Here is a 22,613-nt window from a genome sequence, read left to right as displayed (position 1 = left end):
AGTCTGAGGCTAGATTTGAACTCAGGTCCTCCTGACTTTAGGGCTAATGCTCTATCCACTACACTAACTAGCTGTCCCTATCTCCTAATCTTTATTGTTCTTCAGAGTGATAGTCATAATGTCCTGTGACTTTAAAAGATCATCTAGTGGCCAGTCTTCTGGTGATGAACTTTTCTGAACTTAGCTGGACTAGTTCTTAGACAACATTTAGTCTGTCACCAGGCCAATGCTAAAAACCTTTCCAGGTTGGTAGGATATGCCAGAGCTTATTTTCTGCTGGTCTAGCCTTTGAAAATCCAGGGTCACCTTTATTCTCTGATGGAGCATCTCCATTATTTAAGGCTGAAATAATGTTTTTGAAAGAATCTAAATCAGAACTGGGATTTTTCCCCCCAAATTATTGAAAAGCAAAAAAGGGTCATGATTATTAATATTAGTTTATTAGGTTTATTTCCTGTTTATTAGGTTATTTCCATTGTAGATGCACTAGGTTTTAATAATAAATAGCAAGTTCTACATATTGTCAAGTTCAACAAATCAGCTACAGAAGAAACAAGAAAATTTTCTTTGTAAGCTGTGACATGTGCAATGCATTAAAAAAAAAAAAACAACCTGTATTGTTAGAGATATTTAATGTTGCAAATAGGATAGTAATGTAAATGAACCTCTTCTGTTTCTGGATAGATGGCAAGAAACTTGGATTCTATTTCTGCCTTTACTTCTAGCTCTCTTTGTGATCTTGAGCCCATTACTTAACCTCTCTACTAATCTGTCTATATGAAATCTTAAGAGTATCTCAACAAGTTGGTATGGAAGATAAATGAGTATATTGGTAAAGTACTGTAAAATTTAATGTGATATCCTGAAGGTGCAAAATTATTTTTATTTTCTTATTGAACAGTCTTATTTTCATGTGCCAGCTTCATCGAAATTTGAATTCCCTCGATATCTCCTAGTAACAAATGAAATTATAATAGCTTTTGAGGGACCAAAAAAAAAAATCTCCTCTAGCATTTTTGCTTTTCCTTAAACAAAACTCTTTATTAAGAAATCTTAGTCTATTATCTAAGCTGAAACATGAGATTTATACAATGTTTCCATATATTCTTGAATGTGTTCCATGCTCTTTAAAAAGTCTCAATATCACTGAGTAACATATTACATTAGCTCTTGTCTCTTCCAGATTTTTAAGTGGCTAGGAAAGGTTTAGCAGAGCATTTGGATGGCTTTGCACATCTTCTCCCTAAAGGCACTTCAAGTACATTCGGTTCATAGATTTGTACTTGGATTGTTTATGTTGCAGTTTTAAAAGCATTGGAATCGTTGACATTGACGTTGACTAACTTATGTATTAAGTTGAGGAAAAGGGTCAAGGCAGAGTCACTGGAAACTTTTAAGTTAAATAGTAACCTCAGGAAAAGGTTTGGGCAGGATAGAAGCTTTCAATGCTTCCCCTAACAGGAATCACAGAAGATTGGTTTTTGCTCTGGGCCTTTCACTGAAACGGCAGGACTGTCTCTGGAAGACTTTTGTCAGTCAGAGACACGACTATCCTGGAGGCCAGTGATTCTGGGTGTTGAGGGAAAAAACCCTAGTGTGGGGAAGGGATGTCCGTGGAACATAGTTAAGCATCTCTGTGCTGATCCACAGGCGAGAACTTGTTTTAAAAACATTCTCCCCGTAGCACACAATATGTGTGTACACACATACACACACACACACACACACTTAAAAGACACACAGGACATTTGCTCATGAAACACTCCGGTTCTTGGAAAGGATTTAAAAGCGACAAAATAAAGAAATGTTGAGGGTCGACTTCAGCTGGGATCGGGAGGGCTGGGTTATCCGGGAGAGAAAAAAAAAACCTTTAGGGGAAGCGGGGGATAAGGGAATAGAACTTCAAAAATCCTTCGGAGAGGAGAAAGGTGGACCGGGCTGGCGTGATGGCTAAAAAAGGGAATTGGATCCCTAGGAAGTTCCAGTTTGGATGGGTAACCCCTCCAGCTAGATCCCTAGCCCGTACCTCCGTCTCCTACGTGCAGATGAGCTTTCCCTTACTCCCAATTCTGCAGAGAAGAAAGGGCTAAAGGGGGAAAAGGAAAAAGCAGCCAACAATTTCTCAATCACCCCATCCACTCCCATCCACCCTCCTCCTGCCCTGAAGGGGTGCTGAAGGGGAGCGGGAACTCAGTTTAACCCTGGCTGAGGCAATGCACTCTTCCTCCATGGCGGGGAGTCAGTTGCTCTGCTCTTTCCCTTTCTGCATGTGAGCTAGTGTTTTGTGCCTCTCGTCCCTCCTCCTTCTCCTCCTCCTCCTTTTCCTCCTCCTCCTGCTTCATCCCCTCCTCCTCCCCCTATTCTCCATTCCCTCCCTCCTCGCAGAGCAGCAGTGGGTGCGAGCAGCTTAAGGAGCAGCCGCCGCCGCCTGGAAGGAGCGCGCAGGAGACACCGAACAGGTGGCTAGAGGCAGGGAGAGCGAGCCTCCCGGGGCTGGGGAGCTAGCGAGTGGAAGAGAGGCAGCAGCCGCCGCCGCCGCCGCCGCCGGGGCGCTGAGCATGCCAGCCTAAGGGCCGCCCGCGCCTGCAGCGTCTCCGCTCCTCCAGCGCGCTCGCCGGCTCGCCCCGCTGAGCTCAGGAAGCGCCTGTTGTGCAGCCTCCCCCACCCCCACCCAAGCTCACCCGACCCCTCCTCTCCCCCGGGCTCAGCCCCGCAGCTCGCTCTCTTTTACACACACATACACACACACACGCTCACACCGTTCAACTGTGTGCCACAACATTGCACTGGGCGGCGACGTTACACCGCCTCCTCCTCCTTTTCCTCCTCCTCCTCCCGCGGGGTTGTCGCTTTGGGGAGGAGGGAGGGGGCCCCCAGAGAGCAGAGCGGAGGGACCGCGGCGGCGGCTGCGACAGCGGCAGCATGAAAGTGACCGTGTGTTTCGGGCGGACCCGGGTGGTCGTACCGTGTGGAGATGGGAATATGAAAGTTTCCAACCTCATCGAACAAGCGGTGACTCGTTACAAGAAGGCCATCGCCAAGGTGAGGCTGAGGCGGGCGGCGGGGAAAGAGGGAGGCTCGCTGTCGGCTGGGTGTGAGTGGAGCCGAAGGAGAGGAGGGAGAGAAAGGAAGGGGGGGAGGGAGGAGGAGGAGGAGGAAGAGGAGGAGGAAGAAGACGCAGGAGAGGGCGCCGGGGATCAATATGGCGCTTCCTGGAAAGGGGAAGGAGGGGGAAACCGAGGAGAGGCAGGGGAAGTGCCGGGTCCGGAGCAAGGGGATGGGGCAGCGCGGGGGCTCGCGCTTGAGAGAGACCAGAGGAGCAGTGGAGAGAGAGTCTGGATTCGCTCCTACCTACGTGCTCCTTCCTTCTGCCTCCACCACCTCTTCCCTGGCTCCCCAGAGTTGCCTGACAGACTGGAAAGTTTCTAGTGCGGCTGGATTGTCCCGGCCTGGGGGCAGGGAGCATGTGTGTTTTGTGTGTGTGTGTGTGTGTGACTGCATGCGAGTGTACCCGCCTCGGAGAGGAGCCGGGCTTTGGAGAGCCTTCACCGAATATGGCTGCGGCTGCTGCTGCTGCTGCTGCTGCTGCACTCTTACCATCCAGCTGGGCGTTTTTTTTTTTTTTTTTTTTCCTCTTCTTCGCTTGTGCATTTGGGGAATTGGAGGTGGGGGAAAATCTGAGAGCTTGGGTAGTTTAAGCCTGAACTTTTTGTCATCTCCTTGCGGTGTGTGTGGTGCTGGGGCTCCCCTCCTTTCCCAGCTGTTCAGTTTCTTTGTAGGAAGAAAGTTAAGATTTACTCCTTTCCATTCACCCCACCCCCACTCCCTTTTAAAGGGCGGAGGTGGAGGGCCCACTGTGTGTCTCTGATTTTTTCCTTCTGGGGTACTGATTACACACAGCCACAATAGTATATACCGCAAACCGCGGTGTGCAACATGGCTGTGTGTGTCTCTGTGTGTGTGTGTGTATGTGTGTGCATGCGAGTATGCGCGCGCGCCCCTGAGTTACTGGGATTGTTGTGGAAAGATGTGTTTCACCTCGTGCTCATTATTTCAACTAATTTCCAGAGCTACACAAAGCCAAGTTGGGATTTAAAAAAAAAAAAAAAAAAAAGAGGAGGAAAAGCCCTATATTAAATACTGCCACGAAGCTTTCACTTTGATTACTCTTTCCTGGGCAATAGTTACTGCACACAGTTGAAATCCAGCCCCAGGCCTCCCACTTCTTCCAGGCCCTGGAGGCAGAGAGAATGAAATGTGGACATTTTGTGATTTTAGTGTTTAATTCTTGTGTATATTAAAGAATGTCATACATTTCTTTCTGGACTATAGTTCTCTTTTTTGAAAAATGAATTTTTCAAAAGTATATGAATTATATTGAATTGAGAAACTTCCCCTCCTCCTTCTGGAGATGGGGGACTGGGCGGGTTTTGGGTGTTTTGGGCCTTCTTGATTGGGTGATGGGTTAATCACAAGCAGATTGTCCCTTGAGTCACTGTCCTTTCTGTCAGAAATGATTGCTACAGATATGGAGACGGGGACTTGTAGAATTGTTCTAAAGATGTTTTAATGGATAGAGAGCCCCAAGATTGATTATGACTACCTCTATTGAAGTGTTACTTTGAAAACTTAAATACTTGTTAAAAAAAGATTTTCCATGAAGCCTTCTCAAATACTTTCCTGGAACTATTTCCATGTGGTATCTGACTCTTTTGCTTAGTAGTTATAGTTCCCATTTCTTTGGTGTGTTGAGACATTGTTTCAAATAAAGTACCGTTTCTTAAGAATGTATCAGGAAAGTAATTTTTGTTATATTGTTTAGAACGTCTGTGTATTTGAGATGGAATTCCCACTGAATTTTACCTTGAGCATTTGAGGCTATGTCTTCTAAAATAAAGTCTTTCAATGAAGATTTTTTGTTAGAAATTTATAATTCTAGCAATATTTCTTTCTTTAGGATTTTGTTTAATTATCCCTGGTTGGTGCTTCTTTATGAATTTCAGGTGACAAAGAACAGGAAGATTTCAATTAAAGCTTAGATGCTGTAGAATTCTAGTTGAGATGAGTCAACATTTTAAAACTACTAGCCATTGTGCTAAGAACTAGGGATACAGTGAATTTCAAAAGACAAACCCTGTGCTCTAGGAGTTCACAACCTAATAAACATACCACAGCCTAACACAAAGTGCCAATAACTATGTGCAAGCTAATCTCTACATAGGACAAAAAGGAGAACTTGAAGTTATTAACCCTTATCTTAAAAATTATTTTTATTGACATTAAATTTGTAATGAAAAAATCCCTCAAATCACAACATAATCACAATAAGAACTATATTTCCTGCTTTTTCTAAAATTTATTAAAGGCTTTTTTACTCAGTAGAGATACTAGACTTTTGATTTCATTAATATTGAGAATTCATGAATGAAGAGTCTTTTTTTCTCTTACTAATGTGGATTACTTTCTCAGCAACTTAATCTTGGAGAATTGCAGAACAGTTATGCCAAACTTCTCTTTATGTTAATTTTAAAAAAGCATATTATCATGTTGTACATTTCATTGTTTTCATAGTTGTAAAAGTTTAAGTGGGAGAGAAAAATATACTGATAATTGGTAAATGTTTTGCAGCTATTTGATTGAAATAAGATTTTAATAAAATGTCTGAGATTATGAGCCTTGCATCTATCTTGTAAGTTTTTTTTTTTTTAAGTTTGGTGAAGGGGAGGGAGTGCATATGTATAGATAAAAGCAATTTGAGCTTTTCATAGTCCAGCATTAGTTAAGGTGTTTAGATAATATTTAACACAACTTATGTTGCTTTTTGAAATTGATCTCTGACATTTAGGTTTTGTTATTAGAAACATGGTATTAGCTGTGCTGTTGTCCCAAAGCTCTGAAGAATATCCATTAATGTCAGTCTTCTATTAGAAATCAAATAGTGTTGGGATTGTGCAAATGTTTACTTTACAAAGCAAAGCTACTAATGAAAAGAACTCTTTGCCCTGAATCTCATATTGCTTTTTTTTTTTTTTTTTTGTAGATAGGTAGGAATTAGAATTAATAAAGCTTTAAACCTCAGAATTAATACCTTCAGAATGTGAAACAATTTTTTAAAGTTGAAGAAATGAGAGATTACTTTAAAACATTCATTTAAAAAAAGATTCATTAAAGTGCTTAAATTTAATAATGGTCAATGTTTTCTTATGGCACATCTTTGTGATTAGTAAGAAAATATGGGTATTTTTGGTTATAATCATCATTACTCTTTGTAACAGCTGTTTTGTAGAATATGTTAGTCAGGTGAATTGTAATTTGTTTTGCAGTATGTAAAGTATAGGTTTTGCAGTGCAAAATTCTGATTAAAGACTATTTCAGGAGCCTGAGTAATTCCCATAAGTCTTCTAAGTTTCTTTAAAATCTTATTTAACAGTTAAGAGGTTTTAGTGCTTATTTACTTATCTCCCATCCTCCCCTTCATTTTTTCCTTAAAAATATGTCAGACAAGGATATTCCTATTTTCCTTCTATCTTTATGTACTGTCCTTCATGTTGTAGTTAAATTAGGTTTATCCCTACATAATAACTGAATATCTGGATTTTCAGGAAGTGCCTTTAATGTTTCTAGGATCACATGTGAAAAAGTTTCCCATCTGTTTTGGAATACTGTGTGAACTTTCATAACTTAAAACAAAAATTCAAAATATGTAAGATTTCTTAAACTTAAAACAGTCTTATAAAGAATTAGAACAAAAATTATAAAGCATTTTGGAAGGAAAAAAAATCATAGTTCTCAGTACAATAATGTAATGATTGCCTTAATTCCTGATGAAACTATTTCAGCTTTTAAGTACTGACTATAGTTCAGATATAATCAATCAGTTAATAAATGTTTATTAAGTACCTACTGGGTATTAGGCATTGTCCTAAGAATTGGGAATACAAAGACAAAAGTGAAATAATCTCTTCCATAAAGGAGGGGAATTCAAATCCTTATGCTACTACTCATTAGCCCTTGAGCAAATCAGCTTCTCTGTGGACATTAAACTAGATTGCCTCTGAACTTTTTTCTGTGTCTGTGACCCAAGAAATCATTGGTGCCTGAATAAGAGCTTGTCATACTTCAATAATTCAATGGAATTCAGTTAGTCTTTATGCTTCTTCCCTTGTTGAAGATTAGTCTTTATGTTTCTTCCCTTGATGAAGATTGCAATCTCCATCTCTAAGAGTTGTGGTGATCAGAATCTTTAAATTGGGCTTTTACACACTGTGTGTGTATGCTTGTACTCCATGGAAACTCTTCTGAAGCCTATGGGGTCTGTCTTAGAATTCATGTCTTTAAACACATAAAATAAAATACATTGGATATTATTAAAGGAAACCAATCCTATTTCAACATGCTTATCAGACTGTGATCATATTATGTTATTTAACCTGGCTTGCACTCAAAGACTTTCTAGCTTGATAGGACCTGTTAGTCTTTGCATTCTGCTTCCACATTCCTGGAGAATCTAAAATCATTTCTATGGCAGGATGAAGTATTAGAATAGTACTTAAATAGAAGATGGATATTCAGTTGTATCCAGCCATTTCTTGCCTTAGCAGAAATGCTGTGGAAACATGAAAAATATTTTGTTTGCTTATTTTCTTCTGTTTGCTTTCATCAACAAATATGTTGCATCCCTTCTATGTAAAGGCCACTGGGCATATATGTGAGGAAAGATGGTTCTTGCCCTTCAGATGAATGTCAGGAGCCCAAATGCATGGATATACTTTTAAAACTTCCTATTTGTTCTTGTGCCTGTATTACTGGATTGATCTTTATTTCATAGACTTGGTTTCATTACTATTAAAGTAAGCAAACATTTAGAGAATATTGAGTATATGAGAAATACTATATTAGATCCTAAAGGTACAAAGAGTAATAAAGCAATCTTTCCCCTTAAATATCTACTTGGTAGGAGTGGATGAGTAGGACACATTTAAAAAGAGAAGAAACAATACAAGGGAGCCTATGCTCAATGTCAAATAAATTACACATAATTGAAATTGAACATTTCAGAGAAGGATTAGAGTGGTGAGAAATAGCTTCATAGAGATGGAAGGTCTTGCTATGGTCCTTCAAGGAGTCATAGATGTTGTGCAGAGTCACAAGAAGAGGACATTCCAGTTAGCCATACACATGGTCCTAAAGATGTGGATTTGGTCACAGTAAGTACCAGTGAGAGCAGAGGAAAGTGGAGTTCAGATTATGGAGAATCTTGAATCACATGGAAAGGAGTTTGAACTTTCTGTAGGAGCCATTGCAAGTTTTTGATTAGGAAAATGATTAATACAAAAAAAAATGGCTAGGAAGATTCATTTTTCATCTGTGGTAGATTTATTAGAGAGGGAAGAAACAGGAGAGATAGAGATACTAAATTGGTGTTAGCCAGTATAGACCAAAGGTGAAGAGGAATGATAGTGGGAAAGAATAGAAGACAAAGATTTGAGCAACATTGTGAAGAATGGGGAGTACTTAATGACTTAGTTGATGTGGATAAGGGAGTATTCAGGGATGAGTCACAATTGGCCTTGATTTGGGGGGGGAGGTAAGTTTAGTCAATGAGTCATCACTGCAGCCATTCTTTCAAACACCGATCTACCCATATTTTTAAGGGAACCCCTATTAGAAGACCGGTTAACTAGGAAGTGATTAGTTAAGAGGTGAATCAGTGCATATTCACTTACTACTTGCTGAGGGGCAAAGGGGGAAATCTGATTTAGCTGTTTGAGGGGAAAGGAAAAGGAAGGGGGAAATGGATGAAGGGAGTCTCTTCAATCTAATCTCTTTTCTGATGGTTATTCCAATAGGGGAGGGAAAGTAATAATGGCTATAGTCTGTTAAGCCAAGAATTAAAAAAAAAAAAAAAACATGTATTTTTTTTTTTAGCATCTCATATAATAGCAAAGATGTGACTGTATAAATCTATGGTGCAGATTCTTTTGGCTTATAAGAGGCATTTCCTCATTCAGCTAATTTGCTGAGTTTTTGTTTTTGGTTCTCTGCAGATTTGGTTTTATAGCTAATGGTAGATAGTTATACAACCTTAATATTGCACTTCTCTCTGAGAATTATGTAAGTCTGTGGTTATTATAAAGAGATTTGTGGTTTAAGGTGTAAATTATGGAATAAGATAAACTCTATCTTGCCTGTGTATTATTTCCCCCAGAAGGAAGTATATGGTGAGAGGAGATACCTTCAAGGACCTTCAAAGGAAATGAATAGCTGCCAAGACTATGTGGGAAGAAATAAATTGAAAATGAGATGATGAGGACAGATAGAGTGATAGAGTATTAATATAGCAAAGTCGTCATTCTTGTTTGCATTGACCATTTTGTGTATTATTGACAAAAACATTTTAACCTCGGGCCAACTTCTCCATATGTTCAGGCGTTTAGACAGATTCTCTTCATTATGTACAATTAAGCAATGAAAAATAATTTTAATCTTATCATAAGCCACAGATTCATGGGAAAGTAAATTTATTGGAGAAAAAACATACAAAGGTCACCTATTTGCTTACCTGATGTTTAGAATTGTCTCATTGTTCCTGTTTGTCATTGAAAATAGTTCACAGGGGTAGCTAGGTAGTGAAATGGATAGAACACCAGCCCTGAAGTCAGGAGGATCTGAGCTCAAATTTGACCTCAGACATGTAACATTTCCTAGTTGTGTGATCCTGGGCAAATCACTCAACCCCAATTGCCTCAGCAAAAACAAATAAATAAATAAATAAAAGGCAAAAAAAAAAAAATGGTGTATGTTATGCAAGAATTTATTGAAAAGTTGTGTTAAAGCTGAATAAAACAGTAGAAAAGCCTTTTTACCTTATATAGTAAATATACAGCAAGACAACAATTTAGTAAGTTATTTTTGGAAAGAGAGGTAGTATACACATTATTTTCTCCCTCAAGATATGGAAAGAAAAATACATTGTGGCTAATGTTTATTGTTGCAGTTATTTAAATACCGAGTTCAAATTATGCCTCAGATACTAATTACTGTGTAACCCTGGGCAAGTCAGATTAGGAGGAGAGAAGAGTTAGAAAATTTAGGAGAGTTGAGGAGAAAAGCTATCACCTGCAGAGAAGTCAAGAAGGATGATGATTGAATAAAGGTTATCAGGATTGACACTGAAAAAATCATAGGTTGGAGTGGTTAGATTGGAAACCACATTGCAGAGGCTTTACAAGAGTAAAAGGATAGGATAGGCTCTCGTTATAGATGGTTTTCTTAAGGTGTTCAGCAGTTAAAGGGAAGAAGAGATGTAAAATGGTAGGTAATGGTTATATTCGGATTAATGAAGAGGGTTTTTTTTTTTTTTAAAGGAGGGATTAGACAGGTATACTTTTAGGCTGTAGGAAAGCAGTTAGTATTAAAGATTAGTGAGAATGGAAATAATTTAAGACTGAGATGGAATTGATTCAAAGGTACATATAAAGAGTTTTTGTTAGGTTCAAAGATTATATATACACATATATCTGGTATGTATTTGTATGAGTATGAGTATGAGTGTGTGTATATTTGGCTATATATGCCACTTCACAAACTTTAAAGCACTTAAGAATGTTAGATGCTACTATGATTTTAGTTAATGTTATAATTTTTTTTATGAATCTTTGTGTTTGATATTATTATATTCACCAAAATTGTAATAGTTTCTCTTTCTTTGATGGATTACTCATGTTTTTTGTTTGTTTTAAAAGAATAGTTATAGGCTAACATGCAAATTATATTTTTTCTTAACTGCCTTCTAATTGTGATAATTTCTACAATATGAATTAATATATGGACTCCCTGTAGAAAGTTAATAAAAATATTGAAAATTTGAGAAAATAGATTAATTTTTTTGGGGAAAATTTATTTCAAAGAGAAGCATGAAAATTATAGAAGAAAAGAATTGTCTATTCTGTCAATTATTGCCTTGGTCTTTAAAAAAAAAACACCTTCAAAAGAGAAATTGGTAAACATGCATATCCATTGATTTATAAACAGAAGAAATGTATGCATTTTTAGAAAAAAAATTTAGAATAATTTTGGGCCACTTATGTATTTGGAATAGTCACATAAGTAGTTTACATTACTACCAGGTTGGCCTAGTCTAGAGCTTTTTGGACAAAGGGGATGGGGACTCATGCTATATACAATTGATATTTAAAATAATGGGGAAAGGGTCATACCAGGTCAAGATTAAAGCAGGTCCCCAGGGCAGTAAGGGAAGATAGCCTATAAAGTGTTAATGCTTACACTCAAGATCAATTTTTATTCCTTAATTCTGTCAATTGGGAATGTTGTATATGTTCTAGAATTAAATGAAAATGTTATTGAAAACCAAGTCTTCTGAAGTGCCTTATGTTTGTACAATTGTTATTCTTCCTTTCCATTTAGAAGCATAACTCTGCCCATGTTTAAGGACCTATAGGCTCTTGGCCACTACTTGAAGTATCAACCAGGGTTCACATATCAGCTCTACTGCCAATAATGTATTAGTTTTGTTCTTTCTAACCTGCTTTGGAACACTTTCAGGATTTTTGCTGTGACTCTTAAATTCATATGCTAATTCAAATACATCTGGTCATCCCATGTTTTTTTATTTTTTTATTTTTTTATTCTCGTTTTACTTGGGAATTCTATAACAAAAATTGGGAACTAGAAGATAAAAGTCAAGTGAGATAATATTATCTATGAACAAAAGTGCTAAATTTTTGGTTATTTTGTTACTTTGAAATTTGTACAACTCAACAGACCTTTCTTTAAAGAATATATACTGACAAGAAAGTGGAGGCTTCCAGTATGGAAGTAGGGGGCCGGAAGAAAATGCATTCAGTTTTTCTGGTATTATGACCAAGAGTGGAATCCCTGGCTCAAATGGCATAAACATTTTTAGTTATTTTATTTGCATAATTACAAATTAGTTTCCAAAATAAGTGTATTGACTCACAGTTCCAACAACATTTCACTAGTGTGTTCATCTTTGCTATATCCTTCCAACATAAATTTTTCATATCTTTTGTCATCTTTGATCATTCATTTCCTAAGTCTGAGGTGAGCATTCTTTCCTATCACTAGTTCTGAACAATGGTTTTCCTCTTATATGTTATTATCTATAGATCTTGGATACCAAATCTGAGAAATTTGATATAAAGAGTCCTTTTCCTATTTAATAGAATTATTTGATACAATTACATTCAACCATTTTTTCAAAACATAGATTTTGTTTATATAGATGCTTTTCAATTTCATAAAATCAAAATGATCTCCTTGATCTTTTTTCATTACCTCTATCCCTTTTTGGTAGAGAATATAATGCCCATTCACAGCTGGGAAAGGTTTATCATCCTACTTGAGTCAGAAGGATGGTAGCTCTGCTGGAAAAGTAGATTTGTTTTAAATCCCAACTCTGACATTTATTGGCTCTATTGCATAGACTAAGCTATGTTACCTTCCTTTGTTTCTTTAAAAAAAAATGGGGATAATACTCATTATAATTGACAATATATTAATAAATATTTTATAATCATAAGGCACTTTATGAACTTGTTATTGCTATTATTAATGCTTGCAAATTTATTTAAGCTGTACTTTGAAGTTTACAAAGTTCTTGAATAAATATTATTTAATTCTATTCTTAGATACTGAGTTTATGTTTATGTTTATGAGGAATGCTTAACACTATCATTTGAAATTTTTTTTTCTTTTTGGTCTGGACTCCTGATTTTCTTTGTAAGAAATTCTTTATGCATATAGGGCAGCAACTGCTTTGCATTTTATACTGAAATACTGATTTGGAAGCACTAAGATTAAATGACTTGTTCGGAGCCCCTTAATCAGTAATGTCAAAGCTGACTCTGAACTCAGATCAACCCAACTAACCATCTAGCCAGGCTGCCTCTCCTTTAAAACAACAACAACAACAACAACAACATTTAAAAAAATTTTATTATAGCTTTTTATTTACAAAACATGTGCATGGGTAATTTTTCAACACTGACCCTTACAAAACTTTCTATCCCAAATTTTCCCTTTTCCCCAACCTCTCTCCTAGATGGCAAGTAGTCCTATACATGTTAAATATGTTAAAATATACGTTAAATCCAATATATGTATTATGTGATCTTAAAAAAAAAAGTCATTGTTTTTTAATATCTTGGAAGATTTCAGAAGACTTTTCAAAAGCAACTATCAACCTAGATAACACAATGGCTAAAATTGCAAGGAAATCCAAAAAGGTCATCTTCCTGACTTAATCTTGCCTGATTATTTTGATTCCAATTATTAGAATAAAAGAATGGAAGTTATAATAGAAATTAAGAAGTTTTAAAACCATTATTAATGCCATTTTCAAGAGTTAAAAATAGCTGAGTTGCTTAGAGAATGATTATAGTATTGAGAAATGTTTGGTAGAAGTAATAGTGAATATAATAATAGTGAATAATATTGAATTCTACTGTTTCATTGAAATATTAAACATTATATTGGTACTTTTAAGTTTGCATGGTGTGTGTGTGTGTGTGTGTGTGTGTGTGTGTTTGTGAGTGAGTGAATTGGGTTTCTTCAATAGCACACAGTAACAAATGCCCTTGTTTTCAGTGCAAAGAATTGAGTATCTTCCTATAATGGATACAAACACCTTTTGTTAGGAGGATGGTGGGAGTTAAATATGTCTGAGATTTATTGTTAAATTCAAACATTGGCTTTTATTCAGAGGCAATAAGTAAGAGGAGAATATTAAATTCATGTTTCAGGAATCAGTGTATATAGTTATTTTGTAAATGGTATGTTTCACCTTTTTTTTTTTTTTTTAAAGGAGAGGATACATAGGGTTCTGCTTTAATATTTTCATTTCCCACTTTTTTGGGGAACTCATTTCTAATATATTTGAATTAAAAAAAGTCAACATTCTTTTCCTCAATCAATATGTGAGTTGTAGCTCACAATGGTTTTTGTATTTCTCCTCTACTCCAAGTAGAGTTTTCTCTTGCTAGAATCAGAAGCACCTGCAGATGAGAAGGTGGAATGACTAGAATATTGGTTCCTGATGTATTCTTGCACAGGATATGAATCATCAGAAAATCCATTAAAGCTGGTTATTGGTTTTGGTACCTTTCTTTCATTATAGGTCTGGAAAAATGCTTCTCGGACAAAAGAGGTAGATATGAAGGAATGTATATAGGCTTTTTATTGGATTGGTTAATATTTAAACAATATGTCCAAAAGGGGACTGATATTTCAGTATTTGGTTTAAAGAATGTTGAATGATTAACTTAAGTTTAATTAGGAAAATACACCTAAGCTACTCTGGGATGAGTTCTTAAAAAAATAACTGGACAGTTAAAGATTTGCATGATTATAAATATACAATTCAAGGCTCTTACAATGGTGGCTGTATTTCATCTTTGCAGCTAGATGAGCTTGCCTTGGCATACACCTCTGTTTCCAGCCTCAGGTTTTTAACAATGCAGTCAGGCAGTCACCAGGGTTCTTCTTAGCAAGGGTCACAGATGTTGAAAACTCCCAGTAAGAGTTAACCTTTTGGAATTATTCTTTCATTTGTGTGCTATCATATATTTTGTTGAATTAGTGGAATTACATTTAGCATGGAAATGGATCTTTTTTTCTTATTTAAATGTTGAGTGTCATTATAAAGTTAGTATTTATGAAATAGGTCATAGTATTTTTTAAATATTTGGCAATCTGCACCACTTAAAATTCAAAATTTTTCTTTACCATTTGGAGTTTTTTCCTCCATAAAATGAGAATGGGACAAGAGGGCCCAGTATGTTAAATAAAATATGATAGTTCCACTAATAGTGATTGTAAGATTAAATAAGCATAGAAACACTGACAAACATTTCATTTTGGTACTTTTGCTATTCTCCTTCCTGTTTTATCCATTGATGTTCTTGAGATCTGACTTAGTAAGATTTCATGCCTTCTTTGCAGGGTCCTTTCCCCCTCTATTCCTTCAGTGAGGAAATACCAGTAGCAAAAAAGTTGGTATCCAAATCCAGGGCTTCTTAAACTTTTTTCCTCTGAAGTGTATTGGAATGATCTACCCCTTTTACTTGAGAAATTTTTACATGAGTTTGGGGTATTATAAGTATATAAAATAGGTATGCAAGTCAAACATTTACTGATAATAAATTATAAAGAAATTTATTTTAAAACAATTCTTTGGTATACATATAATTATACCATTAATTAAAAATGAAAGCAAATTTACATACTAATAAAGTGAATGCACTTGTTTATTTTTACAAAAAGAATTAAATCTTATTGGAGTGTTTGATACCGTTTATTGTTACCAAATTTCCCCTACATTCTGGTCTAGATCCACAATTTAAGACTCTTTGCCCTAATTAGCTAGTGCTGCTCTTGGTTGCTGTCTGTCTTTGGCAATGAGATTAAGCTCATCATTTGAGGTAATAATTCCAGGGTGTGTTTCAGTCTTTCTGTAGTGACTTTTATATCAGTTAAACAAGAAATGATGATAATTAATGTCAATATCCTTGCTTTTATTTGTTTTCTCTCTTTAAGGGTTGAGCTTGTTGAAATAAGTGAACATTATTAGAGTTCATGAATCTTTATTTTTTTTGCATGTTGCATCTTTATTTTTTAACCTAACTTGGTATTGATTCTAACCTTTGACTAAGTAATTGATGATATGAACACACCCAAAGAACATATTTGAAATGGGTGCTCATGCCAGTAACCAATTGTTTCCTCTCTCTTGAGGAATAATCAGCTACATTTTCTGTGTAAGGTAATGTTGACCATGCCCAGTACTTTCCAAGTCTCTTAAATATAGTTTGAAGATAACAGATGCAAGCTTTTTTGGATAACCAAGATCTTGATTGTTATTTTATCGATCCCTAAAGCAGTTAAAAATATTTTCATTGTATTTTAATGCCTCTCCCTTTATTTTGAAGACATCTGTGGAGTTGGCTTGGTGGATCTTTTTCTTAGTTTTTAGAATTTTGCTACTTTATTCTTTTTAATAGATGTTGGCTCACTTTTTGTTTATGCTTATCATGGATAATACAGGTAGAAATGACCAAGCATTAATAAAAAGTGCACAGGATTAAAAATACTCTGCCAATTCTTTTATTTGCATACAAGAAGTGACACAAAACTGTTATTAGGGAAGTACATGAACATTAAAAAAAAGCATGTTCAATGGCCTTATATTGAAGGTGGCATTGGAGGAAGACCTGAGTTAGAAATTAGCCTCTGTCATTGATTGCCTATATTTGTTACTTTGGCACAGATATTTAGTTTCCTCTGAGCTTCAATTTCCTTATTTGTAAAATACAGTTTTTTGGTGACGATCAATTGGGATAATACATCCTTAGTGTTTTGCAAACCATAAATTGTTAATCTAAATATAAGCTATTATTATTGCTATAACAACAGTTGGAAAAGTTGAGTGCTGGAGGTTTTAAAAGCACCTAAAAGGAAGATATCTAGTATAATGGCTAGTACATTTGTGGAGGATTTTTGGGAGGACATGGACAAGAATTGCATCTGATGAGAATATGTGGATGAATAATTTTTTTTGGAGGTGGTAGCCACATTTGGAGGTAGTACCATGGATTTGTGGAAATAATAATAATGCTATTCAGAACCAGGAGAACATTGTACACAGTAACAGCAAGATTATGGGATGCTCAACTATGATAGACATAGCTCTTCCCAGAAATACAGTGATCCAAGACAATTCCAATAGACTTGGGATGGAAAATGCCATTTGCATCCAGAGAGAGAACTATGATGACTGAATGTGGATTGTACCATTTTCACCTTTTTTGGGTTTACCTTTTCCTTCTCAGAGTTTTTTGTTTTGATTTTTTTCACAACATAACTAATATGGAAATGTGTTTAAAATACATATATAACCTATATTAGATTGCTTGCTGTCTTAGGGAGTGGGAGCAGTGAGAGACAAGGGAAGGAGAGAAAAAATGTGGAACTCAATCTGACAAAAATGAATGTTGAATATTTTTACATGTAATTGGAAAAATAAAACAATATAATCAACATGAAAAAGTTAAAAAAATATGCTTTTGAAAAGCAAAAACTTCCTACTGTTTTGTTGTCTAGAAGATTGGCAGCTCATTAGTGAATGAAGGAACATAACTTATCCAATTGTTTCAACTTCTCTTCACAAGTTTGATGCATATATCCTTTGTAAAGTGTAGTTCTTTGAAATGAGTGCTATGCTTTTGAAATTTGATACTTATATTTCAAGCTGATTGCTTCTTTATTTGAGTAAAGGATACAACCAAGTAGGTATGGTTAGATTTTACTTATTTATCTCTCCTGTTGCTATTTTTCCTTTACTGTTTATTTTTCATAGTGTTTGGAATTTTACAAAATGCTTTTCTAATGACAGCTCAGTGATATAAATAGGACAAGGGAAAAGAATATGCTGTTGTTGCCCTCATTTTACAATTGTGGAAATGGAGGCAATGTGGTCTAAATCTATTGCCCAGGGTCATGTAGCTAATAAGTTGTGCCTGAGGCTACTTTTGAACTAGGATATTCCAGACTTCAGGCCCAGTGCTTTATCTACTATGCCATCTAAATATGTCCTCTTGAATGATGAGGAAACTGAGTCTTAGAGTAAAGTGACTGGGTCAAGTTCACTTAGCTAAGTAGTATGAATTGGGATTCTAATCTAGGCCTTTTGACTTTAAGATCAGTGCCTTCAGATTGTTGCAAATTATTATAGAACAATATATTTTAATTTCTGGAATTAATTTAGTGATGAAGTGGCATTATTCCTCCTATTCAATCCATTGTTTTTAACTTTGAGGAAAGATAATTAATGTATTGCGTGGTCCTAGTTGCTACTGACCTTTTATATTCTCAAGTCTAAAAGACTACTTGGGGGAGTTGTTGCAGCTTTAAATATCACCACCATTTATTTATATAGTGCTTTTAAGTTTGTTGATCAGTGATTTTTCAGTCACGTGTGACACTTTATGATCCATTTGGGGCTGGCGCTTGAACTCTCTCTCACTCTCGCGCGCGCTCTCTCTCTCTCTCTCACACACACATACACACAATTTGGGTTAAGTGACTTGTTGGCTAGGAAGTGTTAAGTATCTGAAGCTAGTTTTGAACTTGGGTCCTCCTCATTTCAGGGTTGGTGCTTTAACTATTGCACCATTTTTGGGGTTTTCTTGCAAAAATACTAGACTGGGTTGACATCCAGCACTTTATACCATGCCTTAGTGCATTTTTAGGTATGGGTATATAATCATACTTAGATAAAAATTGAACTTAACCAGGAAGTTCATTTGGATTTTTTTTTTTTTTTGGTTATTCATATTTTGTGTTAATTGTTATTGATGTATTAAAGAAGCTATTTCTATTGATCTCTTTGAAGGCATTTAAAGCTTGCCTTAACTTTTAAAGTGAGTAGACTCAAGGAATTGTTTGCATTCTTCTTTACCATAGTTACAAGATGTTTTTGCCAGGTTTCCCAGACTATGTAGTAGAAAGAGATAATGATAATAATACCTTATGTTTACATAGCGTCTTCTTCTAAGAAGTTCAAAGTGTTTTGCAGACAGCATTTCTTTAATAGAACATTACTGTGAGGTAGGTAATGTCATAGTATCAACATTTTATAGCTGGGGAGAATGAGCTAAAATGAGGTTAAGTGGTTTCATCATCACCTACACAACTAGGACCAGAAGGCTAGTCTTTTAATTCATAGTCTATTTAATTTCATTGTGCAAGTATAAGCACACCTTTTGGATATGTTTCTGAAAACTGGTGTGTAAATTGAATTTTTGCAAATCAAATACGTTGTGCATTAAAGAAACTTTGTATTGGAAGAAAAGTTCAAGATAAATTTTTTTTAGCAATCCAAATAACATTGTAGTTCAGATTTTCAAGATCAGTGATTTAGAGCTAAAGGAAACTTTATAGATTATTTGGGTCAAACCACTTATTTTATGGAGAAAAATCCGGTGAAATTAAGTAAAGTCATAGAGGCAGCAGAGCTAGAATGTGAACCTTTGTTCAGTCAAAGTCAAGGATTCTTTGCTACAACACAGTCTGCCTTTTTGTTCACTGCCATAAAAATATATTTAAAAAAATTATGATGCTTTATGAGTGATATGTTACAGACAGTCCAAAAGGCAATGAAATGTAGTAATCACAAGAGGTTATATCCTATTACTAACAATGCCTCATCAGTGAAGTGTACAACACTTTACTGAGGACCAGTATTTAGAAACGGAAGAAAGTGGATCAATCTTGTGAGAATAAGAGATAACAAGATGGATAGCTAGAGGGCACTGGTACTACCCTTCTATTAAAATGATGAAAGGACATTCTCTAACATGATCATGTAAGCTCTAAAAAGAGGATTGGTATGGAAAGATATGGAAAAGAATCCCATGGAATGAGAACATTTAGAAAGATTTTGATATTTATCCAAAGAGGAAATATCTATACCAATGAAATCACTGATCTATCATCAATAAGTATTATTTTTTTGTACTTTAGAGGCATAATATTTTAGGCTTGGGAGGGAGCATACAGTGATTTTGCCTATATTTTAAAAATTTAACTTATTTTTCTTTTTATTTACTTAACAAGCATTTATTTTCTCTTAACTACAGTATATTTGTTGCATCCTTTGAGGGGAAAAAGGAAAAAAAAATTGTAAAAAATGTGGATAGTCAAGAAAGACATGTTCTCATTGGTTATGTCCAAGAATTCACTTCTCATTTTACATTTGAATTCATTACTTCAAGTTTCTAGGAGGTAGACTTCTGAAATCATTTTTATTCATTACATTGATCATAGTTTTTAAGCCTTTCCAATTTGTAGCTATTTTACAATAACTGCATATTTACAAGAATATAAGTTGAAAACAATAAAATTTTCTTTTCATCTTAGATCTTCAATAGGGAGGAAGCAAAACTTTCAGAAGTACTACTTTCAAAATTTATACTCATTTTTTGCAGTGAACCCTCCCCTCCCCATCCACACAATGACAGGATAATGCAATTCTTTGTTTGACATGGTGGTGATGTTGACGACTGATTTTGATCGCCTTTGCCCAGCTGCCATGATAAACACTGTAGGTGCATCTGCAACTGCCAAGTGGGAGGAGGTATTATCCACAAAGAAAGAAAAAAGAGGACAGAAAGGGAAGAAATGTTTCTTTGATAATAGGACAGAGTGAATACCTTAAGCTGAAGGGTAACTGAATAATGCTCTATTTAAGAAATCTCTTCCTGAAGCTATGACAGCAATACAATCTTTCACCATTTTATAAGGAAACATGAATAAATGATGAGATTTATATCAAGCATTAACTACTAACTGTACCCTAGTGGATTATCTCTGATATTTTCTGCTCAGAATATATTTAGACAACATTAATATTTCACATAATATATGTGTATATGGACTAATTAGATGGGGGAAGAGGAACTGAAAATCCTGTCTTTAAGTAATAAGCTTTGTTCCTGACTCTTAAGATTCAGATAGAACATTTACTATTTCTGCAGTTTTGATGACAGCATTTCTCAGGCTCTCTTATTGGCATTGAAAGTCACTGATATTTAGGAAAAGCTTAAATAACATCAGTTTGTAATGAATACTGTCCTTTCTGAAGGAGTTCAAGTTTTCTTGATACCAAGACTAACCTCCATGCTCTTAGGAAGTTTTTGAGGTAGCAATTTATTTTATGATTTTAAAATTTAGCAATTCCTCTGTTAAGAGAAGCTCAGAAACCTGAGTATAGTTGTATGAATGGAAAAAGGAAAGAAGAGTTATATGTTGGTAGACTTAGTGTGTTTTAGATCTGGGAAGATAATCCCAAACCCTCTGAAACCAATAAACTAAGCTTCTGAAAGGATAAATTCCTGATTGAGTTTGTATTCATTCTTGGGCTTTTGATTTTTATTCTAGTATAAGTGGACTTTATGGTTTTCTACAGAAAGTGATTCGACTTCATTCGAAAAACAACTGGTTCCTTTCAACCAAAATATGCCATTGACTTATATCACAACATCCAGCTTCAGATATCAGATCTATGGTAATGTACATTCTGGAAGAGAGCAAGGAATCTGAGGAAATCTATAGGACTGTTATTGCTTCAAGTATGTATATGCTTCAAGAATGCTGGCATTATCCTGAGGTTTTATTGGACCTTTGTGGTACTTTAAGGGATGTGCATGCTAGTAGAAACTACAGCTCAGCCATATCCATTAATGCCGAAGGTTGGCCAAGTTGAACTTTGGTAGGTGGTAAATCTCCTATTTAAATGCTGTTCTGTGTTGATAGGGGCAAATTTTGTTTCCTTGTATGACATTTATTTACTGGAAAGCACACACACAAAAAAGAAATGAGGCTATCTGGCTAACCAGAAAATAAGAGATAGGATTTTGAATGGGAATTTAAAAACTGGCAGAAAGAGATTGGCAGGGGCTTTGTTTTAAAAAACAAAGTATTTGAAGTAGCATTATTCTGTAGAAAATTGTTTTGAAAAGCAGAGATGTTAGGTTGTGTGTATGTGTTTGTGTGTGTGTATGTGTGTGTATGAATAATGTGTTTGTATGTGCGCATGTTTGGTTGAAAAACTGATGTTAATTTTGAGATGCTTTCAAAGTCATCACCCCAAATAAGAGATTATTATTGAACTATTGAAAACTGAACTCTTGGGGCAGCTAGGTGGCACAGTGGACAGAGCACCAGCCCTGAAGTCAAGAGGACCTGAGTTCAAATGTGGCTTTAGACACTTAACATTTCTTAGGTGTATCACTGGGCAAGTCACTTAACCCCAATTGCCTCAGCAAAAAAAAAAAAAAAAAAAAAGAAAAAAAAAAGGAAAAGAAAATTGAGCTCTTTCCTTCAGATGATTTGGGATTAATCTATAAAATCATATAAACTGGCCAAAAGATTAATTTAATTTGGGTTTGATGCTTTCAAATTAACTATTAGGTAATACCATAAACTTTTAGATTATTTGATAAGTGTGAAAATACTGTCAATATTAGCATTCTTAGATTCAGAACATTTAGAAAGTTGCAGAAAAATATTATTTGGGACTTTTTTTTGAAGTTTTAAAATTAATTTAAAGTCAACATTTCTCCCAGTTCATTTTAAAAAGATTTAGTCATTCTGTCACCCTTTTATTTTCTCTGCTTTCTTATGTTTCCTTGGTAAGCAAATTTACCAAGCAAGATGAAGTAGTCATTGTTGAAACCAGTAAGACGTGGGTTCAAGTTCTGAAGCATGCTAGCTGTTTAATCAAGTCATAAGCTCTCAGGCAATCCTAAATAGTTGCTAATACACATTTGTTGAGGGAATAAACTACATTGCTCTACCCTGATGAAATTGCAGGTTTGGATCAAACCCAGCTTCACCTTCTGCCCCTAGCCTCATTTATTAATAGTTGTATTTCATTAATGCTGATTCTGCAAAAGATATGAACTTGCACAGAAGAATATTTAAATCAGGAAAAAGAAAAGCTTTTTTGGAGATTTCAGAACATCCCAGATGCAGAGAGAAGCATCCAGTCAGTATGTTCTTAGCATTCCCCAGTT

The 22,613-nt window shown here is 35.6% G+C and overlaps 1 protein-coding gene across 15 annotated transcripts in view; it reads left to right on the top strand.

Moving 5' to 3' along the window:
- The first annotated feature begins 2,392 nt into the window (after nt 1-2,392).
- The window catches only part of PARD3 (par-3 family cell polarity regulator), a 666,346-nt gene continuing 646,125 nt past the window's right edge, over nt 2,393-22,613 (top strand). For 12 of the 15 annotated variants that reach the window (XM_052000522.1, XM_052000517.1, XM_052000520.1 and 9 more), the window contains exon 1: nt 2,394-3,042. In XM_052000522.1, coding sequence (XP_051856482.1) covers nt 2,923-3,042 — 120 coding nt within the window. In that variant the 5' untranslated portion in view covers nt 2,394-2,922. Of the gene's footprint in view, nt 3,043-22,613 lie in introns of all 15 variants that reach the window. The other 3 variants (XM_052000526.1, XM_052000527.1, XM_052000525.1) reach the window with 2 other exon arrangements.

Source organism: Antechinus flavipes, chromosome 5 (assembly GCF_016432865.1).
Source record: "Antechinus flavipes isolate AdamAnt ecotype Samford, QLD, Australia chromosome 5, AdamAnt_v2, whole genome shotgun sequence".
Lineage (NCBI taxonomy): Eukaryota > Metazoa > Chordata > Mammalia > Dasyuromorphia > Dasyuridae > Antechinus > Antechinus flavipes.
The sequence above is the reverse complement of the archived record's forward strand: the minus strand, read 5'-3'. Positions and strand labels throughout refer to the sequence as shown.